Here is a 17,414-nt window from a genome sequence, read left to right as displayed (position 1 = left end):
TCATTGTGACCACTGAAGTAATTTCTAAGTAAGTATTTAATGGACAGGTTTTTTTCCTTTTATACATCCATGGGAGATATCACTAGAGTTAGGTTCTGGGAAAAGTCATTTACTACATAAAATGCTTAATGCTCAGCAGGAAAGGAGTTTAAACTCTTAAATAACTGTCAAAAGACACACAAAATGGGCAAAGAAACACAGAATAACCAAAACCAGCTCCATATTTTAAGCACGAAATAACGCCTCTTCTGTTGCAAGATATTTTTAGAATAACAATCAAAAGTCACACTAAAGCTTGAAAGTATTCCAGTACAAGTTCAATGTTCAAGCTAGTGGATATGTACTCCATCTGCCAGAAAGTCCCTTTGCACTTAAAATTCAAAGCTTAACATCATGAATTTACATATTTAGTTTTAAAACGCAAGCTTATTTTATTTAAAGATTTCAAGCCTTTGAATTTGCCAAAAGGGAAGCTGAAGCTCTCATTGCTCTCAGTTTATTTGCAAGTATGTTAGCTAAATACCAATACTTAATGAGGCATCATGCAAGAAAAGTGGGTATCAAATACACATTTTAACTAAACAAGCTCAGTTGAGACACAAGCCTTTACCACTAAAAGCAACAACTCCAAAATCACTTGATCTGAAGAAAACGGTTATGTAAGGGTCTTAAATAATTAGGCCTTCAGCCTAACAACTTCATTTTTCTTTAAGTAGCAATTTAGCTGCCATTAACAAAAAAAAAAAATCGTGTCAGTGAATTTAAGCACATTTATTTTAAAGTGCTGCACTAGCACTGTGGGTCAAGCTCTTAACGATGGCCTATGCTCAAACATAAACCTGGAATGGGAGAAAGAAAAACAAACAGGACAGAACATCAGATGAGCAATCACAACTTGGTACAAGTTACTCAGTCCCTGAAAGCTATTTTACTTTTCAAAGAGAATACTAAGTAGAGTCTCAGTTTCTTAATTATGTCTAAACTCACACAAATGAACCTGAAAAACTCCATATTCACAGTTTTCACCCAATTCGCTTAGCCTAAACTGTTCATGAAGAGACTAGGCATAAAATCAAAATAACTAAGAGTGCGCCAGTCTACAACAAAACAGAATGCAGAAATAAAAGCATCCATTCTATTCTTAACGCTCAGAAACCTTTACAGACTCATATTTAGGTCAAAGATACCTCTACAGAGATACTGCAAAAGAAGGAGAAGGAAAAAACAATGAAAACTAAGTCTCAAAATAGTAATATAAAAAAATTGAAGTCTGATCTACAAGAGAACTGAATGAGATCCAAGAAAGATTTATGGATATGGAACTTTGCGCCCTCATCCCCAAGTAAATAATCTGAACATGAAGACAGTCACTGTATTTACCATGCACACCGATAAACACTTCAATGCCTATTATTTCATCATCCAGAAATCAAACACTCCTCTCATTTTTTCTGCTAATTCTCTGCCTTTACAGCAGTATCGTATTATTTTCTAAATTTTATCTTGCTGTTGACATAACAATTTGTCCCTTGTTATTTGAGCACTATATGAAAGTCAAAGAAGCCTTTAAACTGGAAAACACAACAAATCCCAGCTACTTACCACATTAATGTCTACGGAAATCAATAAAGTTTTCATGCATGCAGTGTACTACATTTTATGTTAAACTTCTGAGGGGATTTAGTGCAGGAAGAACACTGCAAACTAAGCACAATACTTCTATTATTCATGTTCCTTCAGGCCTGATATTAGGTCAACAGAAAAACAATGCTCATGTTACTAAAAAGCTAACTGAAATAACTGAGCACGTTCTGTAGAAATTTAACATATAGGATTTTCTTTCTTTTTTAAGTTGAAATCCATTGCAAATATTTTATATTCAATGTCTTTTGTTTATTTAGTAAAAAAAAAAAAAATGCAGATTCCCAGAACATAAGCATTTGCTGCCATTAAGATACTTAAGAAAACAAATATGTAAGTATATATTACTAAGTTGCTGGTAACATAGAAAACCAAAAGGAAATACTGATACAAATATGTACCTATAAAGCACTTCTAAGCAAGTATAGCTATGTAGAACTTCCACTAAAATAATCATAATTTAAAAGTATTTTTGGTTTATATTCTGCAGCTTATTAAATATATTCTTGATGCTATCACTTCATTGTGACCATAGACAAGAAGACTAGTGTATGCAGGTAACTCTGCAGAAAGTGAGTTAAAACAACAGGCTTCTGACTCTGATTCCTTGAATTGTGACACTAAAATACAAAGCTTTTGTGTTACACTTTAAAAAGGGAAACTCATTCCAAGAGAGGCCAGTAAAAATGTCATCTGGCTACCAAGGTCAATTTAACTTTAAAAACCTCAAGGAAAGAAACTGCAAAACACACAACCCACAATAAACTATGAAAAAAAAAAATAAAGAGAGGAGAAAAATTCCCAAGTTAAAAAGAAACCCACGGTAGGGGAGAGAAAAAAAATAAAAATAATAATAAAAAAAATGCCTAAGTAGAAGTCATGAGGATTAGTGAGGGACTCCCAACTAACAAGACTGGGTTTTTCACTTTTTACTAAAAAAGACACCACCTAAGGAGCCTTTAAAGGACTTGGAGACTCTTGGAGAGTTTAAGAGAGATGAATGTTTGTTTGTTGATAATAATCGTCCAAAGAGGAAACAATATTAAATTTTTAAATATTTTCCCGTTACCTTTAACTGTAATGTTAAAAGTGCAGAACATGGGTCGTGCCTGTTCCTCCTCTCCCCGAGCCCCGAGTTCAGCATGTATGTGCCTCATTTTAATGGAAAAAAGGGCAACGAGACAAAACAAAAGTCAACTTACAGATACTTGTTTTCCCACAATGGAAATAAATATGTTTGAATAGGTGCATAGGCAGATTGTTTCATACTGCAGAAAAACAGAAAAAAGTTGGATGCAGAAAAGGTAGGATGCCCAGGTTAAAATTAGTCTGTGTGAAACTTTACTCCATTGGTACATGAGTGCACATAAATATGATGTCAACTACCTTGTCCTCCAACCCCTGTTAGAAATAAGTTTTTACGTTTTGCTGTGAAAGGCTGCTCTATGCATAAACAACTTTGTCAGTGCTGCTCACTTTTTAAGGATGTCTGCTTACGTGTGCACATGCACGTAACTACATGCGTGTACAAAGAGACAAATCTGCTTCATTTAAATTTTATCTCATCCTACAAGAATCAATTATCAATGCCTCCCAGCCACATCTAAAGAAATTCATTTTAATAAAACAATTGTATGACAAAGAACTATTACTGAAGGGACTGCAGGATCCAAATCTTATTATATATTGCCAGCATACTCCTACTGGAGTAGCCTAAGGTGCCATTTTTCCATTCAAAAGTGACATCCCAGGTGATAATCCACGTGATTCGGGCAGAAGCTGATGTTTGTCTGAAGATCCTCTAACAGTCTATACGTAGCGTGCAAGGCAGTCTCTTTCCCAAAAACATCAGCTCTAACTTTTCCTGTCTCAGGATACTCCTGAATCCAACAAGTTTTAGAAAAACTATTTAACATAAACACAAGTATAATTAAGAGCCAGATTTCAAAAATGTTATGTTTGTCTTCAGCTCTTAAATCCTTATTTCAGGGCAAAACAGCAAATCTTAACATTAGAATCCACAAAAGCTATTTCTGCACTGATTTTGTTGTTGTTGTTGTTGTTTAACCCTTTCACAGACTTTTTAATACAAACAATTGTGCTTGCAGCTCAGGTATAATCCCCCCCCCATTCCTATTTGCACAGGTTTGCAAGGCTAACAGATGGGAAAGTCAGCAGAATACAGCTAATACATAAACAGGAAGTTCTGTTCAGTAAAATAGGAATCATTCCACTCGGCCTTTGAATTACAGAGACTTCCAGGAGTTTTATTATACACAAGTAAGCCCAAGGAACAACTGAGGTTACTTCAGTGTAAGAATAAGCTGTTGCATTTAGCCTAAACCTCCTCCACTTTGACTTCAGTTACAGCGAGTCAAGACAGCCCTTCAGGAGGCCCTGCTCCTCAGCTGCGATTTAATACCTCAATGTCTATTCTCTGACTACTGGGATGCAAAGTATGATAGATCAACTACACACCTTAGCAAAGTTCATGAGCACATTCATTCAGCCAATGTTGAACTAGCTGTGGCAGCTTAAGACATTACTACCTTTTAGCTGCTCCCTATTCTTCCTAAACTGGACATACTGAAAAAGATCAAAGAAATTTTCCTAATCAGGTACAGTTTAGCACTACTGAACTGCTCTCTCTTGTCTACCTCCTGCTAGAGCCTGAGGCTCTGAAATACTGGAAAACTTGCTCAAAACTTCACCAACAAATAAATCAAACCAATGACCTCGTGAAGCTGAGACAAGCACCTAGATTTACTATTGTACTACCTTCTAAAGATCAGCTTATATGGCGAATACAAGGATGGATGTTTCCACATTAAGTGTGTCTCAGGTCAACTTCCACTACTTCAACTTCTAGCATTCTTTTTCATTCTCCTCATAGTTCCTAAAGTACTGCAATTTAAGAGTTATAGTTGTTATTAAGGATCTGAAGGGCCATGAGACAAGTCTACAGTTCAAGAAGTTTCCATTTCTCATTGTTTATAGTTTAATAGGTAGGGGGATAAGTGAGCAAAAAATAAGTTCTACAAGCTGATCAATGTTCTGTATCTTGCTTCACATCTTCTCTAAAGGCTCCCAACTGCGTTACATTTGAAAAAACTGGAAGGTCTTTTACAAAGCAGAACAGATAGAACTATGACACGGAACAAGACTTCATGGGAAGCACTAGATGTAAAACAAAGGAAAACGCACACGTTCCTTTTCAAACTTTTCACAGTATCCTCAGATACAAAATAAGCCAAAGTCTTTGGAATCCAGTATAAATTAGTTACTTCCTTTTAAACTGTGATGGCTCCTGCACTTCTCCTTACTCTCATATTCACCAACCAGGAGTTAGTCACCAATTTTTCCCCAACACTTTGTTTCCATAACACTCAACTCATACATGAGGCTCTAGTGCTTTGCTAAAACAAAACAAACACCACAGTTTTCAGAAATAGTGGCATTGCATTTCTATGAACAACAGGAGAAAACTCTTCCTTTTGCACACACTAATCCAGACAGATGTGATGTGATAATTAAAAAAAAATATATATATATATATATAAAAAATATATATACCTACATAGAATTTTTTTTTTCTGACCTAAAAAAGAAAGACTTTTCAAGCTTCAGATTTTAATCAAAGCCTGGTCAAACCTCCATTCCAAACAACTTTATTTTCCTTTTGAGCTTAAACCAATTTCCATCTAGTATTTTAAAGAAAAATGTACCAATCAAAGCCTCACCACAGGAATCTCTAAGCCACTAGTTTAAACAGCTCCAGCTGGTATCTTCAAGTCAACAGTACATGCAAAGTTAGCAGAATGCCTTTCGTCTTACTCTGGGAGCACTTCTGTGCATCTTTAATCTAGTGTCAACGTCTTTTCTTTTCAGAATAGCTCTCATCATTCAGTCACTTTGAAATAAACTGCGTGGTGGTGGAGTGTAAACTCTAGAAAACCACAAGAATTTTCTGAAGAACGCATTACCTGCCAGATGAACACAGAACTGCTTTTTTCAAAATACAGCTTTAAAAAATCCTCCCTGTAGGACTTTAACTCAGTCTGTACAGTTTTAAAAGTTACATAGCAAGATATGCATTTGATTTGCTTGCTGAAGGAAATATAACTGCATTGTTTTAAAGACTGTGACAATACGAATGCTGTAGTCCAAGCTATGATCTGTACTTAATACATTCCACAAATATTTGTTTTTAAATTCTTTATTCTGAGCAAAATAAGTCTGTGCTGCCACAGAACATAATGCACTTTATATAGACAATTTAGGCTCTAACTCATGAGAAAATTCTCAAAAGTCGTCTACGTTAATAGTTCAAAGTTAAAAGATTGCACTGTAAAGAAAAAGGCATTAGCTTTCTAGCCATGGCAGGAAAAGCTTCAGCACAAGAGCAGGCTGGTTTAACACTGAGCCACAGACACCCGCACCTCTATGACCATTACTCCTTCTCAAAGGGCATTGATGCTCCTCCTCTGCCCATGAAAATGGGAATTTTAGTCCTCAACTGCCCTTTTTTCCCAAAGGACAATACAGATAAGTAGCAATCTACTAAGTCTATGTTTAATAGAAAATTAATAGATTTTACTTAATAGTAAAAAAGCTTTATAATTTTATCTTCAAAAATCTTTATAATTAAAAGGAAAAACCAGAAATTGATGGGAGTTTGATATCCAATTTAAAACTTTTCAGTAACTTTCTTTTCAATAAACATTTTTCTAAGTACACAAATAACTAAATCTCTCATAGTGCATGAAAGCTTTTTTTCTATAATATAGTTGAACAAGTAGCTGAAAGTATATTTTTTCAGTTCAGGGTTTTGACTCTCTGGCCTTGGACCACGTTTAACCTGCCAGAAAAATACGTACAGCCCGCCCTGAGTATCTCTGTGGTAAGAACAAAGAGCAAGTTGGGTCCATCTGTCCTGGGAGCAAGTCATGGAACCCGTGCACCGGATACACACTTCCAGGAACTATTAGAGCTGCTGCTCATTCTGTGCATTAATGCTTTGCATGTAAACAGTCCAGTCAAAACAAAGTGGAGGGCCTGTGGCATACAGACCTCCCTGCAGCTGTAATCCGCATAGGAGTCACCCTCTGCCCTACATACTGGCCATCATTGCTGCAAAACAATAAATTTAATTGCTGAATTTATAATGCACAACTCATCATCTAAATTATAAAATATTTTATCAATATTCATACCTGATTCTTTCTTGTTCCCTTTTCCACCCTCTCGGCTCTTTTTTAAAACTGCCTTTAACATTTTAAAGGCTGCTCCTAAAGGATAACAAAAAGAAACAAAATTAAAATGCAACATTAATAATGTCCATTCATACAAAACCAAACAAAATAAAGAAGGAGCAACACAAATGAAACATTGAGGTAATCAACAGACTTTTTGGCAGTTATATTTATTTTCTACAAACAATGTAGCTCAGTTAAGCAGTCCTGAATCACAAGAAATGTTTTAATACTTGAAGTAATGAGCGTTCACTGTCTTCTTATAAAGCAAAATAACAGAGCATTCCCCACATTCCACATATAATTAAGGTTATAAGGCTAAATCTGTACAAGTTATTGTAAGACACTCTGGTAAAAATAAAATAAAGGCGTGCATCTTGACCTCAGTTCATCAGCACAGCAGGGGTAGCAGGTAACATGGTCAGAAACCTAGAAACGGAGTATCAGTTGGCGATTCCACGGACCACAAAAGCATAAGACAGGTGATTGACAAGGGGACTTGGCATCACCTTTGGTTATTCATAGCTCAGGATATCCCTGTACAGAGCAATATAAAAAAATTTTTTTTTTTTAAACTTATATGCAGTCCACAGTTGGTGGACAAAGAAAAAACCACACATTCCTTAAATCCCCACAGACATTACTGCCATATACCTACGTGTCCACATATCTGTGCTTGTAAGCACATGCATTTATTTCTCCTGCTCTGCACTCAAAAGTCTCAAACTTAACAATCAACTTCAAGTGAGCTTCAGATGATCACCGATTATAGGAAAAAATATATCTGGGACATGAAATTAGAACCCAGTTTAAATGTTTCAGATAACTATCTCCTGTAACAAAGCAAGGAAAATACAATGTAAGGAATTAAAGAGCAGTTCTTAAGTTCTTCCTCAAAAAGCTTTCTGAAGCATTTAAAAATTTAATTTCATTTTAGTTCTTGTGTTTAAGGAAACTAAAGTACAAAATATACAAGAAGGAAAAAAGGTAATCATAGTGTATTCTGTCTAACGTAATGGACTGCCATTAAAGCCGTATCGAATCAACATAAAAAGCAACAACAATTTTCCAGCCAAAAAAATTCAGATTCTTCAGGAAGTTCACTTGATTTTATGAAATAAAGCAGAAAAAGAAAAATCAGTAAATTAGAGTTCTTAAGCTTCTATGAATAACTCAAAGCATGCTAAACCAATACTCCTTAGAAAACTAGAAGGTTTCCAGAACCTGTATTACACTCAATGCTCAAATCCCTGGGGTCAGTTCCAAAAACGTACAGCTGTGCACAAAAACGGTTATTTTTCATGAAGCTAGACAACATCTGAAGCAAGTTGCGCTGATGAGTTACACTCCTTACTAACAAAGGCCAGGAGCATGCAAGCAGCATACGCACTGTCTTCTGCGCTCTCGCTCTCTCCTGTCGTGCAAAGTGTCTGCTAAAGGATTCCCAACAGAGAAAAAGGATGCTTTGGTGATACTCTACAACGTAGAGGATTCTCTACGCCTCTACAAAGGCATTCTGTACAACCTTCAGGTGTTTCTTAAAGAACGTCAACTAAGCAGTCCTCTCCAGCTCCAGCACAAGAAAGAGCGGGGGGAAAAAATCCCCACAAAAACATCCCTAAAATTGGACTACCTAACCAAAAAGCAAATAAACTAAAAGGAAGCAAGCAATGATTACCTACGGAATACAGCCCAGAAAGAACTTTCTGAAAATAGGCATCACTATACTGCACTAAGATTTTGAAGGCCACTTGGAGAGAGCGGGTAGCCTTTTTTAAACACATACACTATGTGTATATGGTATCAGTGACTTGGTATCAATCATCTTCTATAGGCAAAGACTATGTGTCAGTTCTCAACACAACTACCCATCAATGTTGAGAAGGCTGCTCTGAAAGAACATGGTTAATGACACTCCCTTGACCAAAGGAGTATTTGGTGAAAATAAAAAGGTATCTCCTAAAATTTAACCACAAGATCTTGGGGAGAAAAAATTGAATGCAACATTAGAAAACATTATTTTCCTTCCTTGTTTGAGTAAACGTGGATGAAGTAGATACAAAGACAATCCACAATATCAGAGAATTTTCAGAGAGATTAACAAATAACACAGGCAACTAGAAAGTTAAGTTTCAAACGGAAGACTTGAACAGAAATTTAACTAAAACCTTGATTACTCCTTTGAAATAACATACACTTCAGGTTCAGCAATAGGTAATTATTCGGGCGGGGGGGGGTGGAGGGGAGGCAGCCAAATACTGTGTCTTCACCCTCCACCCAACACCACTCACCACAAAAAAAAAAAAAAAAGTAAAACCATCAATGTTCCCCAATCATTTTCCCTTTCCCAGTGCTAACTGCTTCTAGTTTTGCAAAGGAGAAGAGAAGCACCTCTCCATTACACAAAAGTCTTCACAACAAGCAGCAAGGAGCAACTACTACTACAAGTCATGCTTTTAGCTCCATTGTTACAATAAGGAAAAATGAATTTTCTTAGAAGACTCAGAGTAGAGACATGATCATTTGGAAACAACCCATCTAATGACACCAGAAAATAAATTACTTACTATGTTGTACAAATAGTAGCACTGCCTTTAAAACAAAGTAAGCCTTCCACTCTCCTCAGCACTAGTAAGGGCTCTACAGGAGTACTGTGTCCTGTTGTGGGCACTAGAATTCAGATCTGGACCGGGGCGTGAGAGCAGAGAATCACAAAGAGAGCTCTCAAAGTCCTAACTTGTGAGAGTGAAAAGTTTCTTTTAAACAAGAGTGACCTAATTACATTGGCCTGTTGCATATTTTAAGACTTTTACACAGAAGGGAGTAATCCTATATATCAACTCTGCATAAACAAAGTAATACGGGCCTACCTTGCAGCAGAGAAAGTTTAGCTTAGGCAGTAAGAAACAACTTCCTAGCAGTAAGGATAGCAAACTACTGGAAGACAGACAGACCATAAGAAAACAGTGGAGTATTTATCTTTGAAATGGATGAAACAGATATCTGTAAGAAAAAAAAAAAAAAAAAAAAAAAAAAACTTAGAAGCGGTCCTCGAGTATACAGTGTTGGGCTGAGGATGAAAGATCGAGACTAGCTAACATATTTCATTTGCATGATACAGCTGGGGTGAAAAAACACAACAAGAATCAAGGCAAGCTGTGAGCCTCACAAGCTTCTGTTTCAGGCATGAGAAAGGCTTGTAAACTTTAAAGGTTATCTTTTTTTCCAATGCTATTAAAAAGCAGTTTTATAACAGAAATCATTTAGGTGGACCTGTTCCTTGAAGTTGGGGGATGCACTAATGACCTTTCAAAAATCTGTTTCACTCCTATTATCTGTGGTGCCAAACTTAAATCAAGAATCACCATAGAAAATACAGACTACAAGAAGGTTCACATGAAAACTGTAACTAGTTACCAAAAAAACAGTCAGCAAACTGTATACAAGAAGGAAAAAAAAATACAGTAAAGGACATTTCAAGCTCTGAAGGTTTAAGCAGCTTTCCTCTCAGTAACTGAGACAGCAACTGAGAGAGAAGCAATAGCTTTAACATTTTTAACAATCAGTATCCCTTACAGAAATGTAGTGCATGAGGAAGAATATCATTTTTCAGTCAGAGAGTCAGTCTGTTTTTTTTATACATGTGAAATGTGTGGGCACTTCACATTTGTGGAAATCTAATCAAACTTAAAATAGTACTTACAAATCAAAAATCTACGAACATCTTCCAGAGTTTGATACAGGTAAGAGGGGAGAATAATAATTTTACATGATTTATTATGTATAAAAGCATATCTGAAGTACTATAGACAGTCTGTTAAGACAGCAAACTCTTTCCTCTATAGGCATATAACACGTGTCTTCTTTTAAGTACTGAAAGAGGTATTTAAAAACATTAATTTAGGCAACAGTATCTGATTTAAATTTGCAGAGCAAACAAAAAGGCTTCTACATACAATGCCAAAACTGTAAAGTTAAAAAGTTAGGAAATGACAAGTTTAAAGGCTGGACCATGCAACGCAAATCTGTTCTTCTTGCGTGCATAAGTTGTGCTAACTCTTGAATTATGTAATCACATTCTGTCCATTCAGCTGGTACAAAGGACAGCCACAAACTTTTTTTTTTTTTCTTTTCTTCTTTTTTTTCGGTCTACAATGCACCAACTGGGACCCAGGAAAGCCGTGTTCTATTCCCGTCTCTACCACAAACTGCCTCTGTGGTTCTTTGCAAGGTCATAATACATAGAGGCAAGAGACTGCTCAAACACCTTAAATTTTTTGTTTTCCTCAAACCTGAATGATTAACTTTGCAAGTTTAGTAAGTATTCTTTGAGAATAGCTTCCTCCTTCTGTATATCATGTAGGCTACAACAGGTACGTTCAGTGTACACTGCCTGTAGTTGGCTGTACAAAAGGACAGATTAAACGTGCTGTAGTGAGTATGTTATTTGCTCAAAATAGCAGGCTTCTTTGATGTTTTCTGAATCACACAACCGTGCAAAGTACAGTATTGTTACAGGCCAGCTGTGATTTACATTTCATATTTATCAGCCAAACTATTACAAGTCTTCATTGTTGATATTCCTCTAGCAAACAGTGGAGTCTAACCCCATTGTTCTCTTCTCCCTGTTCTTGATCACCATTTCAGAAAGGTTCTAATTTTAGTACAAAATTCTCTAAAAAATTGCATCTGAGAACAACCGTTCTAACTCATCCCACTTATTTCCAGCCAATTCGCACCACATGATTTCACCTACTGGTTCATGTATGACTTGGGAGCTAACATAACCTTAGTGCTCAACATTGAGACACTGGTTCAGAAACTGTTCGTTGTGAAACACGTGAAGAGAAGAAACCTACATAGGCTTTGTACTACCTTAAAAGATCTTTAAGGATTGGTTTCTCCTTCTCACTAGCATGTTACACATACACAGCATGCAGTTTTTACCTCCTCTGTCTGTTTTGCAAGTCATATAGATTAAAAACTTATACACTCTTTGCAGCATAGTTGCCTTTTTTTTTTTTTTTTTTAAAACCACACAAAAGTCCTTTAAGCTCCGTTGGTTTCTGCATTAGCACGCCTCTATAGTACTACTCCTCCCACAACCCCCCCCACTCCCCAAAACAAAGATTCAGGTCCCGTGTGTTTACAAGGGCACGTCTTTGAAAACTGGGATAGCTATTTGATCTCTACCCAATTCCTACTTACCAGTTCTTCTTACACATTTTGCTGATGGCACTTACCAATGTATTATAGAATTCTGTACAGAACTTTTCATTTCCAAGAACAGTTATAACTAGTGTTTCAATCAGTAGCAATTAGTTTTAAAATCATGAGAACATACCTTTGGGGAAAAGATGACTTTTATTCATTAACAGACCTTATTAAAACAGAAAATACAATCTAGCTTTAAGTTTGTAATTTTATGACAAATTTAGGAATAACAGCTTAAACTGCTGTGTATCATGATTACAAGCCTCTACTGCAATATTACCGAGGATGTTTTGCTGAACTAAGAACCATGAACTTTTACACACTTGTGGTTAGTAACTGTCTCACCATTTAATTACATCCTTTGGAAATTTCAAAATAAGACCGTTTCCCCGCGTTTTCACCGCAACAGATATTCTATTCTTTAAACTGCTTATCAATTATCCAAGATTTCTTACTTCATGAATTAGGGCCTTTCTAACATAAGTGACAAAAATTAATTTCTTTCTTAGGTAATTTTGACAGTATTTCTCATCTCTGAAGCCCACAATGATGTGCTTGCCTTAGAGAAGGCTGGTAAGAGTTCCATAGGTGAAAAGTTTATTTGCTAGAAAACCTACCATTCATATCACTGCTGTATTTTAGTACTGGTTCGTCAACTGGCAATTAACTATCAATTAAAAAAAAAAAAAACCACACACACCATCGGCACCCACCTGTCTCTGCCTTCTTACTTCTGCCTGCTCAGCATAAAGTTCCCAGTTTGAAAGCACGATAAACCAGCAATACTTCACTTACGAGTTTTCCTACATCATGGACATTCAAGTGTCCTTTTATGACGACTAGAAATGCATTCTGCAGAGTTTTTTGTCATTACCAGAAGGTCATATAGCTGTATAACTGAAAATCTCTTACATACTATAGAGGTCACATTACTGACTACTAATTTTGTTTACTTTGTCATTCATCAAAACAACATACGTCCCTCACATCAGCAGTGATAGAATGGACACTAGTTAAATTCGTTCCAGAAACCTACATACATAAATTTCAGCTTAACATTACCGTTTGGAGGTCTTCAGTTCTATGGAACCCATTTTTATATGTAATTGGACAGCTCCTTATAATTAAAGTCTTCTTAGCTCATTATAGTAGGTCACGATTGAGGTAACTGTACTTGTGGGTATTGTAGCTTTTATCTTTACTAATAGGGTTTCACAGGTTCAGTTAAAGCATTTCGTGGAGACAGCAGCGTTCGATCAAATTATTCAAGGCTGAAACACAATGCATATGTACAAGAGCGAGTAGTCTAATTAGAGCTACAGAGACATTCTTCATTTGGTATTTCCCAACTTCTGCTTGGCTGTGAAACTTTAACCTAACACACCAACAATTTATAACACTGAATAATGTTAGAGGAAATATGATAAGTTTTACTTAAAAGCTTTTTAAAATCTTATAAATCTTGGAGAAAAGTAATCACTTTATCAAAATTCAGGTGATATTTGTATATGAATGAGGAAGAAATAGTCTTCCTGAAGTCTTGCTGAAGTTCATAGAGCAAGTCTAGGGAACACTGGATGCATTTTTTCCAAAAGCAATACAACTCAGTGCTATCTATATATGCAACTAGAAGTTAAGTCCATTTACAATTTTACCCCCAAATACAAGAGAATAATTAGGAGTTTGGTTTCACAGAGCTGATCCTCAGAAGGAATCTACTGCAAAATGAAGACAGTGGGACAGAATCCTTCCTAAGAAAAACAAACTAATAACAGTAACAGTAATCCAATTTACACAGGATCTTGAACACATGCCATGTTAAAACAAACTCTCAGTAGCAGCTTTAAGAGAGGAAAAAGAAAATGTGAGGTTAAAACCAGTCAGTGGAAAAAATAATGGGAATCCAGTGGACAAATATGAAAAAGTATCAAGCTCCTCACGACAGAAATGACAACAGACCTCCTTGAAACGTGACTCCTTGCTTTTGTCTTTTTTTTTTTTTTTTTTTTTTTTAAAAACCAACTGTGGCCAGTGATCACCTATTTTTTTTTCTAGTTATGCCAGTTCCACTATTCTTGAGATAGTAGGTCTTTCCTTAACTCAGGTCAACGTTGAGCCAAATACTCCAGTTGAATTCCCAATACAGAGTACCCACAACAGATTTGTGTCTCTAGCAGTAATTTTGAAATCGTACAACACAAAAGTTCACTGCCACTTACAGTAGACGTGAATACTCAGTGCAAAGCTCCTCTCAGAGGAGAAAAAAATATATATATACACACATATATATATATTTAACAATACTTTGAAATGCAGTTCATTAAATAAAAAGCAGAACAATTTGGTAAGCTTTGAGACCCATAACGTATGTTTAATGCTTCTTATTTTATATCAGTAATTACCAGAGGATACTTTGCAGCACACTAAATTACCACAAAGTTTTGTTTTAAAATAAAGACAGAACATTAAACAAATATAGTCTATTTAACTGATTTCTATTTATAGCAGTCACACTGTTCCCTGGACAGCATTTTAAAAAGGAAACACTAAAACCCAGCAACTCCCAACAGTTCACAGTTTAAGTGAGAAAAATCATGACTTTGAGGAAAAACAAACAAACAAAATCAATGGAGAGCTAATTTAGACATGGATTCTTAAAGAAGGAAAAAAACTCCAGCATGTACAAGTTATATATTAAAAATAATCTACATGTTAGATTTCTACACAGACTTGGCCCTCAGCAAGGAGGAGGGACTTCAATTTGTGGCACTTCCTCCCCCTCAACTGAAAAAAGCACGTTTTCAACATAACTTATAAGCAAAACATTTTCTGTCATGAACATCAAAATACATAATCTGAACACGGTGTACACAATAGTAAGCAACAGCAAAGTTACTTTCTTATGCACTTGCATCTCTCCTGGATTTCAAATACAGAACTTCTAATAAAAACTTCACTGTCTTGTCCTGTGAAGCTGCATCATCTTAAAATTCCTGTAAAAAGCTGTATGCTAAAAACATAAAGATAAAAGTAACCGGAAAACTTCTACGGCCTAAAAGCTTTTATCATAGTTTAAAAGTTTATATTACAGAACTGGGAGAAAATGTTTAATTTGGCAGCACAAACTGGTTAAACTGGTTATACATATGTCAACAATCTTCTATCTAACCAGGGCAAGCTCATGGCTTCTGAAATATGAGACAGAATATAGTTCATCTGTAGAGTCTGGCAAGGTGTTATAGCACTAACAACAATATAAGTGTTTCTTGCACATTAGAAAAACTCAACTGCTGGATCAACAGATGCTTGAAGTTGAAGAACTCACAGCACGATAACACATCATCTACTTGCCCAAATACTGGGTTTAGTTTTGTACTGTCAGTAAGACGGCTGCTTTTTTAAAATATAGTCTGACTTAAGTTGACTGACTATAAACTAGAGAAAGAAAAGCTCTACTGCATAGCATTTTATGTTGAAATAAGACCGCCATTATACTTTCCTTCTTTAAAGAAGGGTCATCAAAGCAGGTCTCAATATTGTAATTCAAGGACTTGGGGACTCATTTCATCACCATTTCAAACTCCACTGCAACAAAATGTCTCCTGTATTCCTTCACAGTTTCCTTTTCATATGCAGAATGCTCAGTACTTTAGTTTCAGTTTCTTTGAATTCTCACCTGTTATTAGTTGTCTATGTTCACCAATACAGAGCAAAAGAGGGGAAAATTCCCGTTTCATCTCTTTGTTCATCAAGTATCACATATGAGCTCCTCTCTAAATGACAACTTTCACATGAAACAAAAGCTAGTTTTATCCGTTAACAAAAGTTTAACCATCATTAGGAATTCCTTCTGGCTTAAAAATCCACCAAAATTATTCTTTGGCTTCCTTTTCAAAAGGAATGGCACAAATCAATTATTCTACGCAGATAACCAGAGATGACCTCCCCGTTTTTGCTATGACCATAACAAAGTCTAGTAAGAACTAGAGGAAAAATTACCACACTGGCTAACAGAAGAGGTGCTACTCCTTGTATCTTTCTCTAAGCTGGAAAGAGTAATTTTTAGGCAAGCAGTAAACATACAGAACTATGAAGCTACTGATTTATGGCTGCACCTCCTCTTACCTTCAATGTTATTGTCCAACAGACTTGTCAAGTATGACACCTGATTCCAGGGGATGAAGAAAACTGAGCCCAAGCTGTAACAGTGCACTCCGCCCCTGAGCGCTCCAGCTGTGAAAGAACTGTCTTCCGTAACCGATTTTAACCTTTTCAGTATTTTAGCCAAAGTTAGTTCAGTACCTGGGGGGTTCCTAAGACCACTTCAACACGTTATAAACGACTAGTTGAATCCAACCCATTTCTCCAATAAATACACCAAATCCCCTTTACAAAACCCAAGGAGCACTGCAGAACTGCTTTTATTAAAAGCCTAGTAGTCCTCCAATTAACTTGCAGGCTTTCGTAAGAGTCGCAAGTGAGGCATCAGTTTTGTTTTCTAGCACCTGGTAAGTGAGCGTTTATGAAAATTCCCTTCCCACACCCTTCATCACATTTAGCTCAGTGTATACTGTTTGAGTTAATTTTCCCCCCCCCCCCATATTCATAACTGTAGACAAAGTCAAGGCTTATTTCTGATCATTTACGGTATGATAAATTTATACACACATTCAGCACTAAAAAAAGTCTTCAATTCAAAGTAGAAATTATCCTGTCATGAAAAGGTCATGCTTGGATCCACAACTTTTGATCAGATCCAACTGCAACAGAAACGAAACTCTCTTCATTTTAGCTCTACCCACGTACTGGTCTAATTACTGCAAAACCATAGCACAGAGTAAGATTTACAAAGAAAGTGTGCTATGAAGCATAACTTGGATACAGCGGAGCTCCTGAGGTCAATTCCCAAAGTCGTCTCTCATGGGGCAACAATCATTAGATAAAGAAGAGAAGGAAACAAGCATATCCATTAATCTGCTGTCTCAAGTATCCACCCCTCTGTCATTTGAGGTAACCTCAGCGAGCACTCATGACTTCATAATTTTCCTAAGTGGGAAATATCCTAAACTGTACTATAGCTACCCCTCTTTCACCACAAGCGAACATTTTTCAGGTGTCAAGATATTCTAAAATATTATATTTCCAGACAAGAAAGATGTGAGATTCACTTTCTCTTCTCACAGCTAAGGTTGTTAACTTCCCAGCTCTCTACACTACTCTCAGTCAGGGGTAAGGAGAACGAGCACTTAGAGTAAGTTTTCCTTTAAATTCTACTTACAAACAGCTGTCCAGATACTTTGTCCGGAA

General features: G+C 36.2%; 1 protein-coding gene across 12 annotated transcripts in view; it reads right to left on the bottom strand.

Annotated features, from left to right (window-relative positions):
* TANC1 (tetratricopeptide repeat, ankyrin repeat and coiled-coil containing 1) overlaps positions 1 to 17,414 on the bottom strand; it is a 114,208-nt gene that overhangs the window by 73,949 nt on the left and 22,845 nt on the right. For 10 of the 12 annotated variants that reach the window (XM_068949468.1, XM_068949474.1, XM_068949470.1 and 7 more), the window contains exon 2: positions 6,855 to 6,929. In XM_068949468.1, the coding sequence (XP_068805569.1) occupies positions 6,855 to 6,915 (61 nt within the window). In that variant the 5' untranslated portion in view covers positions 6,916 to 6,929. Of the gene's footprint in view, positions 1 to 6,854; positions 6,930 to 9,763; positions 9,785 to 17,414 lie in introns of those variants that run through there. The other 2 variants (XM_009666537.2, XM_009666540.2) reach the window with 2 other exon arrangements.

Source organism: Struthio camelus, chromosome 6 (genome assembly GCF_040807025.1).
Source record: "Struthio camelus isolate bStrCam1 chromosome 6, bStrCam1.hap1, whole genome shotgun sequence".
In the NCBI taxonomy this organism is placed as follows: domain Eukaryota; kingdom Metazoa; phylum Chordata; class Aves; order Struthioniformes; family Struthionidae; genus Struthio; species Struthio camelus.
This window is presented reverse-complemented; position numbering and strand designations above follow the sequence as displayed.